The sequence below is a fragment of the Aptenodytes forsteri genome, unplaced genomic scaffold (genome assembly GCF_000699145.1).
Source record: "Aptenodytes forsteri isolate BGI_AS27 unplaced genomic scaffold, ASM69914v1 Scaffold65, whole genome shotgun sequence".
Taxonomy (NCBI): domain Eukaryota; kingdom Metazoa; phylum Chordata; class Aves; order Sphenisciformes; family Spheniscidae; genus Aptenodytes; species Aptenodytes forsteri.
In genome coordinates this window covers 859,250-881,600 of record NW_008795127.1, presented here as the reverse complement: position 1 = coordinate 881,600, position 22,351 = coordinate 859,250, and the positions used below count along the sequence as shown (strand labels likewise).

General features: G+C 37.9%; 1 protein-coding gene across 1 annotated transcript in view; it reads right to left on the bottom strand.

The window, feature by feature from the left end:
• Window positions 1-22,351, bottom strand: part of TENM3 (teneurin transmembrane protein 3) — a 352,902-nt gene that overhangs the window by 168,827 nt on the left and 161,724 nt on the right. The window contains 1 exon segment of the mRNA XM_009277346.2: window positions 8,940-9,149. Coding sequence (XP_009275621.2) covers window positions 8,940-9,149 — 210 coding nt within the window.

The window sequence follows — 22,351 nt, the reverse complement described above, 5'->3', positions numbered from 1 at the left end:
GATCCAACAGCAACCTGGCTTTCCTCAGAAGTGCAGAATCAGGCCCTAGCAATCATCAGCATTCAGCAGAACTAAGGAATAAATTAGGTATTTTATGTATTTGCACAGCTCTTTTTCTTCAATGGTAACTAAAGACTCAGTCCCAGCTGAAGGAAGAAACTTTTCCACACTCAATAGGACAGGATAGTGCATGTTATCCTTATGAAATTTACACAGTTTGTACCAAGCTGGTAGACATTTGGTGCTCTCCAAAGCATCAGCTTCTTACAATGAGCATGACTACATAACTAATTTTAATTCAGCTAAACAAACGAAAAATGAAATGACTGACCAAGCTTTCACAGCTGGGAAAAAAACATGACTTTTTTTTTCCTTTTTTTTTTTTTTTTTTTAGGAAAAACAACCCGCAATGAGAGCAGCCTGAAGACTAAGAAACCAGAAGATAAAAAAAATATTAAAAAAAAAATAATCAAGATTTTATCAAAACCTCTCAACCTTCAACTCATTCTATGAGTTCTGGAAGAACTTTTTGTATTCTCAAAGCTATCAAGGCTCAGTGAGCATTAGAGCTGATAAGAAGGGCTTGTAAAACTGTAAGTTCAGGCTGTTGCCACTGAGTGATGAACAAATGGGAGCATGTGCAAGATCTTCAGTGCTCTTTTCCTAAATAAGGCTGATTAAAAGAAGATTTTGTATTGTGGTACAGAGTTAAAAATATTAGACCATTCCCTGAAATAAATTAATGAAAAATCATAAATAACAGAGTTTAAAGTGATGATGTGAGACACTTGCATCTGATCCTGACCTCACACAAATTATTTGCTGTGCGCTTGTACACCGTTTGTACCTCTGGAAGTCAGCCTAAGCAGGAGCTGGGTAAAGTCCTCAGCTTTGTAATTTATAATGAAAATAAACTCTCTATGTGACTGTTTCCTTCTCCTTTTACCTTCTGTATTATAAATTAACTCCTACCATAAATTTATTAGAGCCTACTTTTCCCCACAAAAGCAGTACCTCCTCGTTCCTGATCCTGACTTCAGAGTTCTTCTGTTAAACTGTGACAGAATTTAAATTCCTTACCTTGCAATTAGGAATGTCTGTTCTGTAATCAAGCTAGCCAAAGGAAACGATGTGTGTGCAAGCACTGGAAAGCAGGGAAGGGATGCATTTTTGACTCTCATGTCCATCTATACTGCCAGGTACATGTTCGTTCAGTTTAAGCAATTTGACATTTGGATGCAGCTTTCCTCCTTCTATAAAACTATATTCTGCTTTTATATTTCACTGTATTTCAGAATCAATTTATCTTCACAGATTTTCTTAACTTGCATGATTTTTTGTAATATGATTTTTGATGGGGAAAGGAGGAGGGGAGGAAATGTCTCTACATCCGATCATATCCGCAGTACGATACACAGTTGGCAGGTTGTCCCATCTGGCATGCATTCGAGTGTAAGACGGATAATTTGTCACTCTGAATCCTTTGATTTGTGAAGAGGCCGAAATCATCTTTGGAAAGATATTTCGCAGCTAATGATACAGGAGGTGTGGGGGAGACTGTTCTCTGAAGGCTACAAAGGCCACAATCTGAGGAGAAATAATTGGTCTTGGCTCTTCTATTAAGTAACAGAGATCGAAAACTACAAAAATCTTTAAGAGAAAAACATGACTTACAACAATCAGATATGAGAACTAATTGCCCACCACTTTGCAAAATTCGATTTTGGAGGGGTGAGGGTGAGATTGAGGAACTGTAATTTGCTCTTGGCAAACAGACTGAATGCTTAATTAAACTGAACAAATGTACATTTTTGTACATTAAGGGAACAATGTTGACAGAAGTTTGGCTTAAAAACCAAAGAAAGAGGATAAAAAGATGGATTCATGAAACTGAAATCAAATATCAAAAAGGGATCAAAAATAAATTGGTTAGCATACAAGACACAATTTTTAAGTTTTTAAAGGAACTATATTTGCTCCAAGCACGTGGAACAGATAAACTTGTCAATCTGTACCTAAAGGTTATTGGCCTTCCTGCACTGTCTGATTTTTGACTGTAAGAGATTCAGTGCTTCTGTAGCTACCAAGGAAGCCTGCAAGCACTGCTACACAGTGGTTGAAATATAACAGTCTCCGGCCTCAGAAAAAAATCAGCATGTATTTTTGCAGCATGAACTTATTCCGTATTTACAGAAAGCTTGTCAGATACCTCTATTCAGCATCACCACAGGCATTTTGCATTTATGGGTATCAAACATTTTTGCTTACGAAATATTTCCATGAGTATGCACATGCCCAGAAGACATTGGCAGTTTTCATTGAGAACAGGCAACCTTATTTTGTAATTTTGCAGGACATAAAATGGTCCAGCAAGTGGGAAGGGAAAGTGTCTGTTTTGCCAATGATTTATTGTGGAAGGTGTGGACAATTTCAGAGTGAAGTCTGGGCTACAGGACAAATTGTAGTTTTCTGTTACATTTAAACAGACAATGCATTGCAACGTGCACACTGTTAATGAAACACACTTACCATAGCTTAGTATGATAATCTCTGTTATAAACTACAAACTCATGTATACCCGATTTGAAATGCACACACGTATTACTAGAAAAGTTCCAGGAGGTTACCTCAGTCCACCTTCCCCTAAGCAAATGTAGGTTTGTTCTCAGCAGTATGACTGACGTTTTTATTTATTTTAATTTCATGTTACAAAGTGACAGAGCTTCTGTCACTTCCCTTGGGATAGACTTAGATATCTTAATACAGTTCACTGTTTGATAGTTTTTCCTGATAATGTGCCTAATCTTTCCTTTCCTTATTTCATCCTGTTGCTTTTAATTGTATCTCTACATGGTATACAACATGCTCTATTCCATCTTGGGTTATTGGTTTCCTTTTGTCAGCACTTAATTAGTGCTTAGGCTATGTACTGAGTGAAAGTTTTACTCTCTTACCTATTCCCATATATTAATACCTCTAACCTCCTAATTGTTTTAATCCAAATATATCTGAACAGTAGAATAAATAGCAATAATTCTAGAAGTAATAAGAGAATTTGACAGGAACCTTGAAAAAGCAAGGGGTCCAAATTCAAAACTTATATTCCATTGATGCTATGTCTATGATTCCCTTTTCACTGATGTATTTGTATACCCAGCTCAAACTGTACTTTTTAGTCACCCCACATTGCAGATTTATGTCTGATTAAAATTCTCTATCACCATTTCTCCTCAGTTTTTTCCTGAATATTCTGCATCTCATTTTTCTGCTTACATTTTTCAGTTCTAATTTCTCTTTATTAGTTTCTGGCCATACAATTAATAATCTTTCCTTGACCTTTTCTATTAACATTTTGTCCCCAGTTAGCACTCAGAACTCTCACTATTTAGTATCATTACGAAATTTTATTAGTGCCATTTTTACTCCTTCATCCATATAACTAATGACAATGTTAAATAAAACCAAGATTATAGCATATCCCCATGATGTTCTTCAACACAACTCCTCCTAGTTTGATCTATTATTCTTAATTTATTATCACAGACTATTTCAAACCAAACAGGTCTGAATTCATTTTTCAAGCAACACGTCTTAGGACCAGTGTCAGACTTGAAGACAAATTGTATATACTGATACAACAATGACAAAAATTAATTTATCATGAATTATGAGATGAGATAAAAAAATCTCATTAGACAATGTGTAAGACGACAATGAAAATAAGGCGTGTGGACACCCACAGAGTTTCCAGGGAATTCAGATGGATTGCCAGTTCTCGGAATCATGGAGAGAAAAAAAAAAAGCAAATTTACACTGCACCAAAAAAGCCCCAACAGCTTTTAGCATTCAATCTCACACCATCATGTTTGCATTTCCTTCTCCCCTAGCACTTTTTTCCCCCTCTTCCTTTTGTTCCCCAATAATCGGAACTAAACCGCTGTTGATTACATGGCAGGTGACAGCCTGGCTGCTAAGTTCTAGTTCAGTAGCACATGCAGTTTCCCTTGTGGAATAACTATAGCAAAACAGGGATGGAATAAGGGCTGGGAAATGTTTTGTAGGCACTAAAGCAGGACTGCCAGAAAGTTACATGAGGTACTTCCAAGATGCTGGCTAGGACTGACTTAATTTGCTGTGGGTCTTTTCAATATTCACAGGTTACTTCCAAACTTCTCACAAGCCAGTGGGGTATGAAGGGGGAAATCACATTGTCCTCTTCCTACCCTCACAGCAGCAAGTGCAAGAGCTGCAAAGGAGGAGAAGATACCTTAAAGTCACTTGCCTCTTCCACTAACTTGTAACACAAATCCCTGTGTGTACTTCCATTCACAATTCAATTTCATGCTTCTGGTGGGAAGGAAAAGGCAGAAGTGGGGAGAAAAGGAAATGGCAGATTGCTTAGTTATGGTGTTCATACATTAATTGAGATATCTAGGCAGAAAAATAAAACAGGATATTTGGAGGGAAAGTCTGAGTTGTAACAAAAAAAGCCTAATAAAATTCACACCTATGCTTCGCACGTGTGTTGCATCTGGTCATTACTGCTGCCGCTCTTGAGCATATTCTCTCAGGTGCTTGTACAAAAGCAGAAGGTTCTGACATTGGCTTCTTGACATTGTAGTATGATAAAATAGTAATCATTTCTGTATGACAGATACTTTTGTATAACCTCTCCCATCAAATTCTAATGAGTCATCACGAACTAAAGTCCTCAAATTATGTTTGTAAGAGAATTATGCCACAGAACATTTAGTGTCTGGAAAGTGAGATGTCCTACAATGAGACCTCTGAATATGAAGAGTTCTTCTATGTTATCATTCAACCAGCCTTATTAGGTTATTTTTTCTCTTTCACAAATTAAAATTCGGATTTGTGCTCTAGATTTCCAAATTTTTTCTCTTTGCAGGAACACTTAGCTGTTTTGAACTGAAAAGCCCATCAGTCTGCAACTTGCATGTGGTTGGAACAAAATCTTCTTTATTGTGTATCACCTGGCAGATCCTTGATCAAGGACAACTGAAAAACATTTTATATTATATTGAAATTTTTTTCAGATCTTCCCATCAGATGAACTATCATCACAAACTGTTATTAAGAAACATGAGAATCTTGTACAACTTAAGTGTTCAAATACCCTGTACAAATGCTGCTGTGAAATACATCTTTCTCTATTTTGCATTTGCTGGTTCTGCCATAATGTTTCCAATTTAGGGGGTAAAAATCCTCAGATCTGAATTTCTAATTCAGACTCTTCATCTCCATTGTCAGTAGTAGGCATTAACATTTAACTATATCTTTTCTTCATAGTCTCTGCTTAACTTAAGAATTTAGCACTGTATTTCTCATTATAATACATGTCTGCATTGAAAGATAAGCTACTACTAATGCCAATAAGTTCCCCAACAAATTCTGACTAATCTATAATTTTTGGTGGAAAAAGATTAAGCAGCTTATCAAGATGCTTAAATACAGACTTTACATGACTTCTATTGTTTATAACCAGACTTTTTTACATAAAGAAACCCTCTCCACCTCAGTCACATTCAAGAATCCTCTCCTCCCAGCTCCTAGTTCACTCTTCCTCTCACTTAAACAACTGTTCCTCTTCCCTGCGGACATATTCAGATGCCCCTGTTTCTTATAAACCAGTTCGCTCTTCTTTCTAAAAACAATAAAACTAATAAATTATTCTGAAATCAGTAGACAAATAGGCTGACTGCTGGAACAGAGTCAGTATACTGAGCTGCACCGTGGACAAGAGGAACGACAAGTACAATAAATTGGAGGTGCTATGTAAACGAACAGTTATGACTGATGGTCCGAAAATTTATCTCCTCCTGAATTTTACAAGCTATTAACACACTGCTTTTAGAGAAATTAAATGATTCCTAGCAAACTGTCCACCACAGTCCTCACTTGATCTGAATTTTTAAAGCTACTAGCAGTACCTCCATAAAGATGTTTTCTTCTCATGTGGTAAGCATTTGATAATTGATTTTAGTAATTCTCATTTCTCTTTTAGCTAATTCCTCAAATGAAAGCTAATTCCCATTGGTCAACAAAACAAACTAATCAAACCCAAAGGCTTAGACTAATATCATTCTAAATGCATAATCAGATCCTTTAAATTTTGAGGGAGTTGATCAAATAAACTACATTGATCAAATGAACTCAGACTAAAGGAAAACAAACAGATGCTTGCATAGGCTAAAGAGAGCGTAATTTAACTTGCTATTCACATGAAGTCAATATAACTGAAAAGAGTTGAAGAATATAATTCTTTTTGGCCAGTACCTTTTTTATCCTAAATGCTTCAAAAGTGATCCCCCACCCTCGCCAATATAAACATTGGACAAAGTCATCCAGAATATGGCACTGGAGTTAATTTGTACCCATTAACATTAGATAGCATGGAAAGCTTCTTTTGCATTTGGATGAATTAAAAGACAACTGGTGAAAAAAAAACTTCCTTCTGTGAAAGTCCTACAACATGCTGTATTACTTACCATTTTAGCTAAAGAAAATACAATATTCAAATAAGACTGTATCAAAGGCCACGATTAAATGATATTTACTTTCTAGGCTAGATTTGGAGAGATCCACATACTGGTAAAAAGGCTACACAAGAATGCAAATCATCGAGTAGATGAAAGTTGTAGCTAACTTAGAAATTATTAGCTTAATTATTAAATTCTGCTCTTGCCTGTTTTACAAAGAACATATTTTTTCCCCATCAATAGGCCAACAGTATAAGATATGAGAAACCAACCATAAGCAAATCAAGTAGATATTCCAAGCAATATTCATATATGTGCTGGATGAAAGCATCCTTTCTTCAAATAATGCAAACCCTGATGCTGCAGCTGACTGCAGGGATGGAAGCCTGCTACCAGAACGCCTATGGTCTTCTCCTTATCCAGCAGAAAAGCAAACAAACCCCATTTAAATTTAAATTATGACAATCACAAATATAGTATCCGTGGTTAGCAAGTTGAAGCACTTCAAAAAACAAGTCTAATCTTGTGGAGAGAGAAAAAGATCATTAGCTGTATTATATGACTGCCAGCACTACTAGATTATGATTGTATATATATCACTGATTTAATTCTTTGCCAGCGGGAAGCAGAAACTGCAAGCACTTCTATTGCACATATACACTGAAGGGGTGAATCTCAGACATCTGCAGATAGAGGAGACAGGGGAGCACAGCGGGAAGAGAGAGGGGAGGGGAAAATTAACATGAACTTACAGAGTATGCTGGGTTTCCCTCCTGCTTAGCAAAAGTCTTACCAAGAACAACTGCCTCAACATACACCACGGTGCTAACTTCTGTCCTGCTTGTTATCGAAACCCCCCTTATTTTGTCCTGCTAAAAGGCCAAGACTTGACTTGCCATGGGACCAGCTGAAATTATTTTGGGTAGTCTGGGGTGAAAGGGGTTAAATTAAGGAACATTCCTCAAGGCTGGCAAACTCAGACTGGCAAGCAACTGTTGAAAATTTCAGAAGCAGCAAAATGCTAAAACCTAGAGGAACGATGAACACTAAGGGGTTCATCCCAACTATTCAAAATTTTTAGCAGCTTTCTCTTGCTTTTGCATTTTTCATTCATAGAGGAAGGTCTGGTGGGTACAGTAATCTAAATGTATTGACTTATTGAACTAGACCAGGCTACCTTTTGGATAATGCATACATTTTCTAACAGATTTCATATTCCTAGACATAAAGGAAAGGGGACATCTTCGTAACATACCCTGAATATGACAATGTATTACCTTTTTTTCTTTTTTTTTGAGTTCTTCACAGATTAAATATTGAGCAAGTTGAACATGCAAAAATAAAGTTATCATTGATAATTTTAAAGATCTTAACACAAGCCCCTAACGTGGCAAAAAAAAAAAAAGGTTGTCAAATTCATGTACACATACACAACTGCTCTTAGCAGACTGGCCTTTTAGACGCAACACCAAAGTTGCACTCAAAGCTAGAAGAGAAGCTCAAAGCTAGTGTTTTTGCTCTGCAAAATAATTCTGTCCAACCAACTGATGTGGAATCTGTGGGAAAATGTTTCTCCAAACCCCCTCTAGTGGTTCATCTGTAGGAGAGTTCTTTACAATCAAAAACCAGAAATGGTTCTTAGAAAATGAAGAGGCTTGTTCCAAGGTTTGCTCATTTACTGGGGAAGGGCTGTGAATTAACAAATTATTCTTCCAGTCTGCCTATCCCAAGAAAATCTGTTCAATCATACAACAAAAATAGAACCCTGTGGCTATTACTTTTTTATGTTAAAAAAAAAAAGTAAAAATGTGGTTTCTTACGGCATGATGTGTAAGTAGGCACTGGTGTTTCAAGTACATGTCACTCCTGTTGGTTACTCATACTGGTTGGGAGGACAAGAAACATGGAAACATACATCTCAGCAACCACCACTGCCTTGTCTCACCACACAGCTCTCTTCCTCTAGATCTCTTTCCTCAATCTAGAGTGACCTACCCAGTAATGTACAAATCCCATTCTCCTGCCGCAGGGAAACTAGGTTCCCAGGCTGGAACCTGCTGAACTTGATGAGGTAGATAACTTTTACGTTATTCTGAAGCTAAACAACATGACAGTTTAAACAACTTCAGCCTACCCTTTAAAAAGTACAACTAAAAGCTAGTCACTTGCTACAAATTACATTACATAATAAATGATTAATGGCTATTGCTTCATATAAGTATCACATTTTAAAATAACTTAAATGAGCTTTTATATATTAGAAGTTATTTTCTACTCTTGCTTATCCTACAGTAAAGTAGAAACATAATTTGCGACATTTAAAGGAAAATCAGTTTAAAAATACAAAGTCATTTTGGTATCTTTAATTTTTATTAGACAATTTTGTTAGAGGATGAAAAATAAAAGGGTATTCAAACTATGGACAAAGCGTCCTCTTCTTACCATGACCTGGGACAGACACTGAAACAGTACCGGTCTGTACTAGATATGAGCTGGTAGTATAGTCCTCATCTGTATCAGAGTCCTGAACTGGCTGGCTGGCATTATTACTTAATAACCACCTCTGGTTGTCATGGAGATTGGGTGATGGAGGAGGGGAGTGTAAATGTTCAGTAACTGATGGACTAGATGAGGAGGATGGCATGGGAGGACCTATGAAAAAAAATAAAAAAAATTTAAAATATGGGTCAAGATATCACATGAACAACAAATAATTTATTTTTTGCATCACTGAAAGGCTAATAGTCTACTTCAAACAATAAAAAGAGATGGACAAAGAAAATATGACAACAGCATGTAATAAACTGGTTTAAGTGCTTTGGAAAACATAACACAATGCCATGCCTTGCTATTTCAATGGACAGTGTCTCACTACCTGGAATTCCAATGTCTCTGCAACACAGAATGACAAAGGAACAGGTGCCAACTGAAATGAAATATTTGTTGTACAACCATTTGGAAAATACAGTATTTTCTGTTTTTCAAGCCTTTAAGCAGAAAAAAAGTACTGAAATATATGGCCAAATACAGGGCTGCTTCTTTCAGTGGGACACGCCTGTCTAAAATCTACTTATGGAAGAAAATAATACAGATAAGCAAAGAAAGAGGAACAGTTTTCCCCATATGGGAAACTCACAGCCCTAAATTTCTACCATATGAGTTATTCTGACAGGAATTTAAGGTTTTAGCAGTGTTTGTCAGATACATATACTATTTAAAACCTATTAAAATGTTTCACCTGTCAAACTTGAGTCCATCTGCACAAGTTGTTTTAAAACATGCAATGACTACATCCCATCTCTACATCTTGAAAGTATCATAAAGGCATCATGGAGGAAGGCAGATTTTAAGTAAAGTTTTAGGATATCATAACAATGCATTTAGTCCTTCAATGAAACAGTAATTAAACCCAGTAAGCAGCGGAGAAAGAGTTACCTAATTTACCCTGTGAATATATTGGTTCTTTGTAGTATTTAGTCAGCACAGATCTCACTCTGTGAGAGTAAGACTGCTGGGCTACTTTTGAATAAAGTATTATGTTGCCTGTAGGTGGGGAATTGTACCAGAAAAATGAATCAGCTTTATTACATACTTTGTATTAAAAAAATTAGATTACCCTGCATGGATACCATTCATAACTATGAATCTAAATTTAAATTAAAGAAAAGGGTTTTTTTTCCATCATGTAATGATATTTTTTTATGGTACTCAGTAGTACAGTTATGCTGGAGAGGTGCAGCACCTCTCAATGTTATATCTAAGTTTAATACAATAAATCATATTGGCACCAATAGCTTGAAGTACCTTCCCTCCATCTCCCTTGTACACTGCTAGAATCATGCTGATTTAAAAAAATTTTTTTTTGCTTTCATATTCAGTTTATCCCATCACATAGTATCTTAAAGATCTCTAAAACACATTGCTAAGTCCTAACCAATTGGTTTCCCTGGAAAGAAACCTGTGACAGCCTCACCACAAATTGTTTGCTTAATTCTTTCACATGTCATTTACCTCTTCTCAAACTTGTAGCAAACAGCACAATGTATATTATTACCAATTTTTAAGAGCTAGGTTTGGTTCTGGAAGGAAAGTGAGCACTCACTATTACTCAAGTAACTCCTGTGTGAAACCCAAGATTTATAGCCAGGGAAATAACAAGGATGGGGGAATGACATTTTACAGGGCTCAACTTGGGAATCTGGAAGTAGAGAGTGGGCACATTTTCAAGTTCAAGATGAAGTGCCACCAGATTTTCTTGCTACACCTTGATTTTTTACATTGCTTGCTTCAATAACCTGGATTTGTGGTTATTTCTTGATGGAGTATTTAATGCATTATTTATTATGTACCCAAACTGATTTGGATAGCCATTATATTTCATTTTTTGAATAATTCAAAAAAACTTAAGTTTGTTTTTTCAAATACAAATTAACTCTATGATTTTTTTTTTTTTTTTTTTTTAAGCTTGGAACAATCTCCCTTTACTTGCTTTGGACTTCTCTGACTAGAGAGGAGAGCTATAGTAATATGTTCCAGATGTATACTGTCTGAAGCAAATCAGCATCTCAGTAATACCTGTGGAGCTTATGCACAACACTGTTCTCAATATGCTTCCTCTCTTCTTCTCAATTTACACTGATTAACTTTCATACACAACAGAGCCTTGGTTACGCATACCATAATCATACAAAATATCCTGTTGCCTGAAAATGTGTCATGTCCAAGGTCCCTTAATTATTTTGTAAATTCCCTCATTTATCCAAATTTATTAATTGTCTCAGTGCTACGTGGCTAGTTGACACTGCACTGCGCTGATGAGTAGCCACCTGGAAAGAGCATCACTTGGGTGCTCTGGCTTACCGAGTTTCTCAGTTCAGAAAACACCGTGTGTAAGGTGCGCGCTGGAAGCGTGGGGCTATTAGCAAAGCTCCCACAGTACATGCAGTGGGGACAGATCTCTGCTACTGCAAAAATTGGTGATTAGGGCTGTAACACCACCAGGAAATTATGCAACTTTGGTGATTTTATTTTTATAGATAAACCTAATTCTGGCAGGCAGGTCTTTCTTGTCACAAAGTTCCATGGTCTGCAGAGAAAAGGGAGCCGGTTATAACATGAGCCAATTCTTCACAAGAACCCTAGGCCAACCAGCTGGGACATGTATTTCTGTACAACTTCATCCAGCACTAGCAGATTTCTGCAATGAGTTCCACTTTGATTCCAAGTGAAAAGACAGATAGCTATCTATACTGCCATTTATAGAATAAGCTACGTGTTAAGAAAAAAAAATACTTAACACACTAGAAAGAGGGATCGTAAATGATGTGCGTATTTCCCTCCAATTTTTTTTTACATGGAATGAAATGAAAGGCATTTAAAACTATTTGGTAATATTTCTTATTGAAGTCTTAACAAACACATTTATAAATCACAAAAATCATTAAGTATGACAAAAGCCAATTATATTGATTATAACACTTTTTCCATACAGCTTGGAGGCACACGATGATGCAAATATTTCAGTCTAAGGAAAACCACAGAAGTACAAATATTGAATTCTCCCCCCCTCCCCCTTCTGCTTCTTTTGGTATACATCTAGCAAAAATTTCTGTTGTTCTGCTTTGACTTTCTTGCCCATACTTTAAAAAAGCAAATGTTCTTGTTTTTACTATGTGACGTTGATATAAGATAGTAAGCTATTTTTGATGAGAAAGTATACTGGGCTTAAGAGTACTTAAATCTCATCTTTTAGGTTAGTTATGAGGATAAACACTTTAATTTGTTGGCATTTTCATCATTGAAAATACATGACTTTCAATTATCTTTACGTACTTCCAAAAAAATTATTTCACACAAAAATGCAAAAAAAGATTTGCAGCAAATATAGGCAAACTCCAGCAGGAATAGACTCAATATAGCAATATGTGAAGATGTGAATAAATTTGCTAAGGAAGCAATATGAGTCCTCAAAGAAAGTAAAACCCAAAGAAAATTGGTTGTAAGAAGAACATTAACAAAGAAATACACCTGAGCTAATAATGGATACATTAAATACATATGTACAAGGTAATTATGTTTAAAAAATTGTACTGTTCTGTGCAAAGATCAGCACTGATCTAAAAGACAGTATAAACTAAAAGTTCGGAGCAGAACTGATGTCACGTATGGAAAAGCTGAAAGGGACAAGTATGGTAAGTGCAACCCATAAAAAGATAGCAAAGAAATAATGGGGAAGACTGCCATCAATGGACTGGTAGGAATGGGAGGCACAGGGATGCGTGGGACTCTTGATATTAAGTATATTAAGGCTTAAGTAAGTCTAAGGCTGAGCCTCTGGCAATTGCTGCTGCCTAACACCGTGGGTATGAGAGCAGGGAAGCAAGGGTGGCTACCACAGAGCATGGGAAGGGCCGGGGGGAGCAGAGGACAGAGCTGTGCCTTCAACCCAGAGCCTCAGGGACACTGCACAGGTTACAGTTGTGTACAGGTTACCTACACCCTTTCCCTTAAAAAAAGCTATTAGCAGCACTTAAGCTTATTTATATCGTATTATGAAGAAGGAACTCCAACAACTACTCAGCTTTCATCTTTTATCTGTCACCACATGCTAAAGCAGCACTTTACTTCAACACCAATGGGTGTGTAGATGAATTACACACTGCATCTTCACTAGACGTATTTTGGAGAAAATAGTATTGGACACTTTTGGAACGTGGCATTTAGGAGAAAAGTAGGATGGAAGAGAAGCAGTAGTAATGATCTCCTGCTGTTGCAGGGTGGGCGGGCTGGAATAGATGACCCAGAAAGTCTCTGCAGGGCCCTAAAATACATGCACTTACAAAAACTTCCCAACAGATTCAAACTCAAAACAGAGACATTTTGCTGGCAATATGATACCAACAAGAAAGGGAAAACCTTGTTTATTTTATTTTGTAATTATAGATTTACACATTCTTAAGATCATGTTTTAGTTCAGGAAAGTCTTTGTTGCTTCATAAATTTCTTTAATGCTGAACTTTTGTTCATATCTCTAGATTAGTTCTCAAAACCTGGCATTATCAATTCACTTTGCATAAGATGTATTGCGAGTTACATACTTTGCAAAAGTAATTTCACTATAAAAATTCGAAGGGCCATTATTTGAATCTCAATCAGAATGCATAAATACTACACCTAACTCTTCTATACAACTTCTGATGCCTGCTTAAGGTAATACAAGAGTAGACAGCTCTGTTTAGGCTGTTTAGCTATGGCAGAACAGTGCATTTTTCCTTTCACAGTATTGGCAGCCCTTGTCACTGAGACTGGAGAAAAAAAATCCTCTATCTGCATCTCAAAGACAGAGGGGGAGAGTCTTATTTTGAAGTTAGTCATAAAGAGTACTTATGGACTTCAATGTCAGTAAGAAAATGCTATTAAATTACAAATTGCAAGGTAGGTATCTCCTTTCTTTACTTAAATTAATGGAATTTTTGCTGGTGACTTCATGGAAATGAAGATTTCATGTTATTTTAAATGGCACTATTATGTCATATAAACCCCAAAACATACCACATACTGTGAAAAAATATGTTATACGTATAATGGCTCACTAACAGTAGCTATATATATCCATTTTGTACTTTGCTCCTCACAACAGGAAAAGACAGTTTTGTTTTGTTTTGTTTTGTTTTAAATAGAACAGTTAATGGGATCTTTTAAAACTGGGATCAGACAGGCAGTGGTTTGTGAAGGTCAGAAATCATGTGTCTTCTGGCTAAATTAATTAGAAACCAAAACACTTTCAAACAGGCAGAAGGACACTTATAGCCCTTCTGAATCAAGCTGAGATGAATCTTTGCAATCTGTTCTAGGACTTCCCAGCGTGCTGAAAGCTGTGACACACTCTTGGTAAATAGGGCACCTATACCCTCCTAAGAAGTTTACTGATCGCATCCTGAAGTTTCAATTTCCGATGTATTACATGTAGTTTGACCCAAAAAAGCCCCCTAAAAAACTCAGACCCCCACACCTGGTACATACAACCCTAAGCAACCAGATTTTGGACCTCTTCGTCTCTGCATATAACACAGTTAACATTAAGTGAGTTTTAATTGTAAACCCATTTTTTATTATGGACTCCCTGTATGCACTCCAACCTGTATGACTTGGCATTGGCATTTATCTCTCTGCTGGATACTGCAGCCTTCTGCAGTCAGCCTGCAGTGACAGTTATCTCTTAATTAAAACTCTACATGCAAATAGAACTACTGAAAAGTGTTGGGGCATAGCACACAAAGAACGATTATTTATAACCAAAACAGTTCTTTTTATCTACTTATACTGGAGTTGACCATTGTAGCTACTGTGAAGATCTCCCCAAGGAAACACATGCATAGACAGTCTTTCAAATATATATACATGTACATATACACATATATAAATAAGGCTGTATAAATCCATCTATAGTGAAAAACATTCCAGTGAGAAGAACTACGTGCCAAGAATTCTTTTAAAAATAAATACTTTCAAAAGCACAAAAATGATGCTTGCAATCTACTGTGGGTTTTCCATTTAATTTTTTTTTGTTTTGCTTTGTTTGTACACATAACAGATAATGACCCTTTTACCCCTGAATTGGGAAGTATATTTTCCAAGTTTCAAATCCCTCTGAGTGCTGATGAGCTGTGACTACATCTCAGATGCAAATATTAAATGCAAATGACATCTACCTTTCCTAGATTTCCTTGAAAAGTTATTACTTCTAAACAAAACAGGTGCATTATCTTGACATGTATTTCATCTCTCAAAGTTGCAACTGCTTCTGTAGACTGTGAAAGCTGAAACTTTACAAGACGATAATCAGAGGACATTGATTTGAAAACAAAAATAATCCATTAGAAAGCAAGAGAAATGTTGGCCTGAAATACTGTAATTTGGTGTGGGTTTTTTTCCTTCTTGGAAGCATAGCATAATAATCACAGTCTGTAATACAAAGCTTGTAATTGTCTTCTGAAAAAGAGAAAGGTTTCTTAAGAAAAATGGTTATGCATTAGAACTGACACTTATTTCTGAAGCAAACACTTTGTGTTTTGAGGCATTTTGGTGGTTTTGGAAATTTAACAGCTGCTGCTCAGCAGATTGCTAAATGAAAAGGAGTGCCCTGTTCTTACAGGGGTCAGACTGCATGATCACAACAGCTTCTTCTTCAATCCCGAGTTCAGGCAGTGCTCATCTTTGCTTTAAATGGGAGTTTTGTCTGTAAAGAAATTGCAGAATCTGAGCCTTAACTGACAGATTATCCTAACCAAAATGCATTGCTCTCACTATCTTTATTTTTTATTATTATTTTCAAAAGGAATTATCTTATAACATAAGAGCCAGGTGCAGAGCAAAGGTCCACTCAGCTAGGCAGAAAGTTCATGAGCTGAACTAAAAACTCAAGCATCTCTAGCATCCAAGTTTTATTTTTAGGAGCTATTCTACTCAACTCAACTGAACTTTCCACTTTATTTCCCCCAATATTAACAAAAAGTGGGCATGCAAAATATTGGGAGGGGAACAGAGAGCTATTTCCAGGAGAGTGAAAATCCTCATTGCACTTAGAAAATAATTTTAAGTGATAGGTCTCCATAGTTTTAGAAAAAGATGCCTAATTCTTTTTTTTTTGGGGGGTGGGGGTTTTTGGACAGAAGCAAGCTGACGAAATCAACACCAGATTGCAGAATGTCTCGATTAATTCATATCTCCACTTGAGACGTAAAAGTTCTCACACGAAAATGTCACCTCTCCATTTAGAGCATCTGCTGGGATTCAAGCCCCTCTGCCTTGTGATGAGAGCCTCACCCTGCACAGCCAGGACAGGGAGACACCAGTTCAGCCACCGACTTCGCTGTACAAGTCGCATGCTCAGTTTTGGCCAAGCCACTACCACTTGCAACCAACTCGCAAGCCCCGGCAGCAAGCACAAGGCAGCTGTAGCATCGCGGCCAGGAGGTCTCCAAGGGCACACAGCGCTCGGACTGTGCAGGCTGGGGAGCTCCTGGGGTCCCCATCTGGACCCTGCGTGGCTTGGCCACAGCCCTGGCCCCTTCCTACCACAGCCACCAAGCTGGCGCCTGCTCAAATCCCGCCAAATGACAGGGTGTGTGCAGAGGTGCACGGTCTCTCTACACGCAGGCACGTATACACAGCTGTGTACCGATGCAATGCAGAAGGCACACGTTTGTGGCTAACGACTTCTGCCTCAGTCACAGCCGCCCTGCACTACTGCGCTCACCTGCCTGGGCTTACTGCTTCACTGACCACTACATGGGGGTGGGAGAGGGCAGGAGAGGTCTCTTGAGCGGAGGGGATGTGCAGCCAGACATTCTCTCTACTCCCTATTCAGCAATTCATGTGCCAAACAAACAACTAAGTCAGCACCACACAGTGCTGTAGACAGAACCCAGCCTTTCTCAAAAACCTGCCAGGATTTTCATGTTAAAATACACCAAACTACAAGCACACCACAGACACGAGCAAAAACCAGGAAAAAACCCCACCAATGTTTGGGGTTTTTTGCATTTCCAGAAATGGAACCGAGCATCAAAAACGGAGCTGCTGGCATACACTATAACTGGTGTATGGAGGATAGTTGCACTCAGTCGCTGTGTGTCTTATAGTCACTCAGCAATGAGGCTGAAGAGTTTACCAAGTTTCCACTCTCAGCCCTGACATTTGTAAAAGACTAAGTTTTCTGGGTGCTGATATTCTTTCAGATGGCAATTCATGAAGAGTAATCACCTAAAAAAGTAACCTTTGAAGAAATGCTTCTTTATTCTTCCTATCTGTGACTTTTTATTATTAGAGGTGAAATGCATTGAGCCATGTCACATCTGCTTTATCATTCTTCCAGCGTGACTCTGTGGTAGCCTACGTACTTTGTATTTTTAATGCTGCTTTGGGCTAAATTAGGGGGGGGGCGGAAAAAGTCTTTTTGGAATAGGACAGGAAATGCATCTTGAAGAGCACAAGAGGACTTGGGGGTTTTTTTGGAAGGGAGTGGGGGAGAGCCTTGTTAAAGAGAAAATAAATCTTCTGAGAATGACTCACAAATCATCCAGTTTTCAGAATCAGGTAATTTCCCACCCTCATTCCTCCCACCCCAGTAAGAAGTAATCGAAAGAGGAATCAAAATAAATACTAATTAACTATATTTGGTTTTCTTAATTCTACTGGGCCCTACATGAGAAAAGCAGTCAAAGCAATGGTAGGGATGCCAGTTTTGCCTACTTTTGCTACCAGTGTGGCCACTGCCTTGCAGTCTGTTATAAAGGGAACCATATCTTTGAAGCAAAGCATCCAAAGATGCTCTTAATGACATTGGATTGACTATGCTTGCAGACCACAGAATATGACTTGGCTTCTTAGAAGGGAACATGGCAATTTAAATAGATTTTTGACAGAAGCTAACAAAGACCAACAAACTGCTGAAAAAGTGTTCCATAAAGCTCATCTATAAAAACTAATATCTTAGTTCTCAATATTCAAACTAGTTACTTCTTTTAGTGTGGTTATTTATATTCCTGTTAGCTGCATTTTTTGGACCATTAGCTATTTCAAAAGATCGTGGCTTTGGCACAGTAGAGGAGGAGGAGAAGGAGTGATGAGATGACTGTTGCCATCTTCACCAGCTCCTGATGGAAAGCTGCCCCAGGGACTGGCACATGCCGCACTGTGAGCTCCACGTGCCTCCTGGCACAGCCCCATGAGGACCAGCACGCTGTTGGGCAGCCACAAGCAGTGCTACTGCCAGAGCCTTCCACATGAAAGAAAACGTCGTGCCGCTACACCCTGTGTTTTCCAAATAAAATAAACCAATAAAACTGCCCATAAAACTAAGGAACCACATGATGCTTACAAAAGAGTAAGTTTAGCAATAAGAGAGGAGAAAGCAGTCCTGCTAACAAAACATCAAACTTGTCTAACCAGTGAAGAAGTCTTGAACTTCATAGGGTTTGTATGCCTGAAGGTAACACAACTGACTATTTTTGTTAGCTCTTTGTCTCTCCATTTTCAAAAGCCCTTCCCTTCCTCCTGCACTTTCAAGTTTCACTCCTTGTTGGGGCTTTTTTCCTGCTATATTAAGTGTAACTCCTCAACAAAGGAATTTTGGGGAGGGGAGGAATTACAGAATTACTAGAAAATTATCAACAGTTGTCTCACGTAGTACCACTCTCACAAGCAACAGGACATTTACTGGACATTGATGTCTCATTACATCTAGTATGTAATTTATTTCTCTGCTGGAACAGAACTTACCAGCTTTGCCCACGTGGAGAAAATATTTCTACCTTAGAAACAAATAGACCACCACAGGCAGTAAGGTGGAAAGCTTAAATGAAAACCCGCTGCATGATCACCAAAGTTAGCTCGCTACCAATGCTGCTAAGGCAGTGGTGTTGAAATGGGATGGAGGTGGCATTTTAGGGCCAGATTTTTGACAAAGCCTAGTCTCATTGAGGGATGATTTAGAAAACTGAGAACAATAAAAACTGTTGGGTACTGAGAACTCAGAGAAAGCTGGCCTCTTTATTTAGGTGTCTCTGGAAATTCAGCATTAAACAAAACCCCCACATCAACGAAGTCCCTTATTTTTGCCCGAATGTACAAACAATAATGTTTTAACTGGTGAGAAAATTTATACAGTATTTGTAAAGCACTAGTTGCACATTTTAGTCACTCTCTTCCATTGTAAGAAATTATTGCAATCTAAAATAGAATATATTTTGACTAGTTATATAAAGCCCCTATTTGATAGCTTTTAATTTTGTAACATTTTATCTGTGTTCATACTTGGCAGGACTGCATTGTGCTCTAGCTATATGTAGAATTTAAAACCATAAATTTCAAATACAGTTAGTTATCCATCCAAGTTCAGAAGAATACAGACTTAACATTTCTTAAAAAAATATACAAATCCCTCACATTAGCTTAGGTAGGTCAAAAAATGCTGAATGGAGGTAAAAAAATCCCTTTGGCCTCAGACTAAACATGGAAAATTTCAGTCCAGAAGTGCTCTTCATAAAGTTACGAGCTAATGAACAAAAGGGGGTTCTAATAAAGTTTCATGAAATGTTAGCTATAAAATCCAGCAGTAATAACGTAATCTTTATTTCTTTGCCAATTTGACCACTTCAGAATAGTAAAAAACCAAAGTAAAGTAAACCACACTGGTTACTTCTAAGAGGTTTTTATCTCAATGAAAATAGAAAAGGCCCAAAAGACTGGGCCAAAATACATATAAGGAAAATTCCAAAATAGAGAAAATACTTGTTTATGCCTGACTGAAGCCAAGGGTAACAAACCCTCTTTACCAAGCTGCTTCCCGAATCCTTGGGCCTTTGTCCAAGGACAAGGGAAATGCCAACTGGGCCATCCAAATCTGCCGACAGACAGAGGTCTTTGAAAAGAGATGAAAGGAAATTCTCATCTGAGTGCTTTGCAAACTCTGAAACAACTGCTCTTCATCTAAATGGTAGAATCGCCAGCAGAAGCTGTATAAGCCTCCGAGTTCCTGAAAAATTATTAATGTTGAAGCATTTCAAGATGCACCTCTCAGCACCTGTAAAACCTGCCAGATAAAAGCCAAGTACTACGCAGAAAGCATTTAAAGGCATCAGTCTAGAAGCCCTGCCCTGTAGAACTAAAATTCCCCATATATTTTATTACACATGCTTTCTAAGATTATCCACTCCCTCACATCAACCTTCATAAATCTCTACTGCCAAAACATCTACCAAAGCACTTACTGGTAAGAAAAGACACGACCAAATTTCTTATTTGACTGCTTTTTTTCCACTCTGAAAAAGACACTTTTTAATAGGTTCTTGGCCAAGATTACATTTGTATTCACACAATCCTCCTTTAAAAAAAAAAAAGTAATGCAACAAATTATGAGAGCAGCCCCTCAAAAAGCCAACTAATGGCTTGACTTTGTCCACATTCATATCAGCACAAAGCAACTAATTTTATATGATGCTTGATAATGCAGCACTATGTAAGGAAAAGATTAGGCAGGAACACTTACAAGCTAAATATACTCATTCTGAAAGTATCAGACCATATAAAATGAATTTTCTAAGCACAGAAAAAAAGAGAAACACAGAATTGAAACCGGGTTTACCCACATTTCACTCTTTTTGTACTTTGGCATGTTTATGCCTAACATGCATGCAGTTTTCTGATGCAGTTGCTGTTACTACATGGTACTTGATTTAGCCTCCTACACTCTAAATGCCATGGTATCTACACGAAGAGATAAAGACAAAGGAATACTCTTAGCTCTCTTGCTCAGTTATCTGAGATGCTTTCTTTTCTTTGTGTTGTTTGTATTTGTTATTTATCTTTGAGGTATCCTAGTAGTCCAAATAATCATTCATTGTGTGTTTTCTGAAGCAGTTACCATTCATTATGTGTTTTCTGAAGCAGTTACAGCCTGCAAAGTCAATTCTTGGTCAGAATTTTTACATCCACAAGTAGAAAACAAATCACAGGATACTTCAAAGTCAGATCCTGTCAAACAGAGGAGAATGTTAATCAATGCCGTTTAATACAAACCCGTCTGTCACACTGCTGCTCAGATTATGTGTGCTGAGGTGAGCAGGCAGCGATATTAAGAACTATACAAAAATTTCTTTTGAATAAAAATGATGCATCAGCCCATAACGTTCATCAGCCCATGCAAACTCCCAGGAATCCAGCTTTCACTGCAGTGTCCTTTTGGATCTGTTTATTTCAGAAGATGTGGTATGAATGATGGTACAAAAAGTTTTACTATGTTTTAGGCATAAATGACTCATACATCATTCCATTTGAATGAAAAAATCCTAACATGCAAGTACAATATGTTACTGCAGCTGCTCCATGGGAACAACAACATATCCATTTGGAAGGAAAATACATTTATGAAAATGCCTGATTAGCAGAAAAAGCAGAAAACAATTCATTATAAACAATAATATACAACACAACTGCTTTATTTGACATTTTAATGGTTACAGTCTGTTTTCATGGAATCTATTGGATTAAAACGCATCCAGCTCTTCCCCTCCCACCCCCAGCTCAGATTAGTTTTCATTGATGTTATCCATAAAAAAACCCAAAAACCCCTCTAGTTTTCTATAAACCAGGCTTTGAAGGAGAGGCTCCCATGCTAGTTGAATGGGACAGAGTGCACCAAATTATCTTCTTGCTTCAGGCATCTCCTACCAGGATCCCAGTTTGGGGGCAGAAATGTACGTTCCCTCTCCTTTTTGCTTTGCAAAATACTGTATTTTTATCTTGCATGCCTCCTATCCCCTGCAAAGGTTATGAATTGAATGCTGCAAAGCCGGCAGGCGATGTACCTCTGAGAATTGCACCACCTATATGAAGTCAAGGCAGTGCCACCTACATCACGGCATCATGCCATTGTGCAGCAGGATAGCTATGACTTAGTCACCATCACAGAAACATGGTGGGGTGACTCTCATGATTGGAGTGCTGCAATGGATGGCTATAGACTCTTCAGAAGGGACAGGCGAGGAAGGAGAGGCGGTGGGGTGGCCCTGTATGTTAGGGAGTGTTTCGATTGTCTAGAGCTCAACGATTGTGATGATGATACGGTTGAGTGTTTATGGGTAAGGATGAGGGGGAAGGCCAACGAGGCAGATATCCTGCTGGGAGTCTGTTATAGACCACCCAACCAGGATGAAGGGGCGGATGAAGCGTTCCACAAGCGGCTGGCAGAAGTCTCTCAATCGCTAGCCCTTGTTCTCGTGGGGGACTTCAACTTCCCGGACGTCTGCTGGAAATACAACACGGCAGAGAGGAAGCAGTCTAGGAGGTTCCTG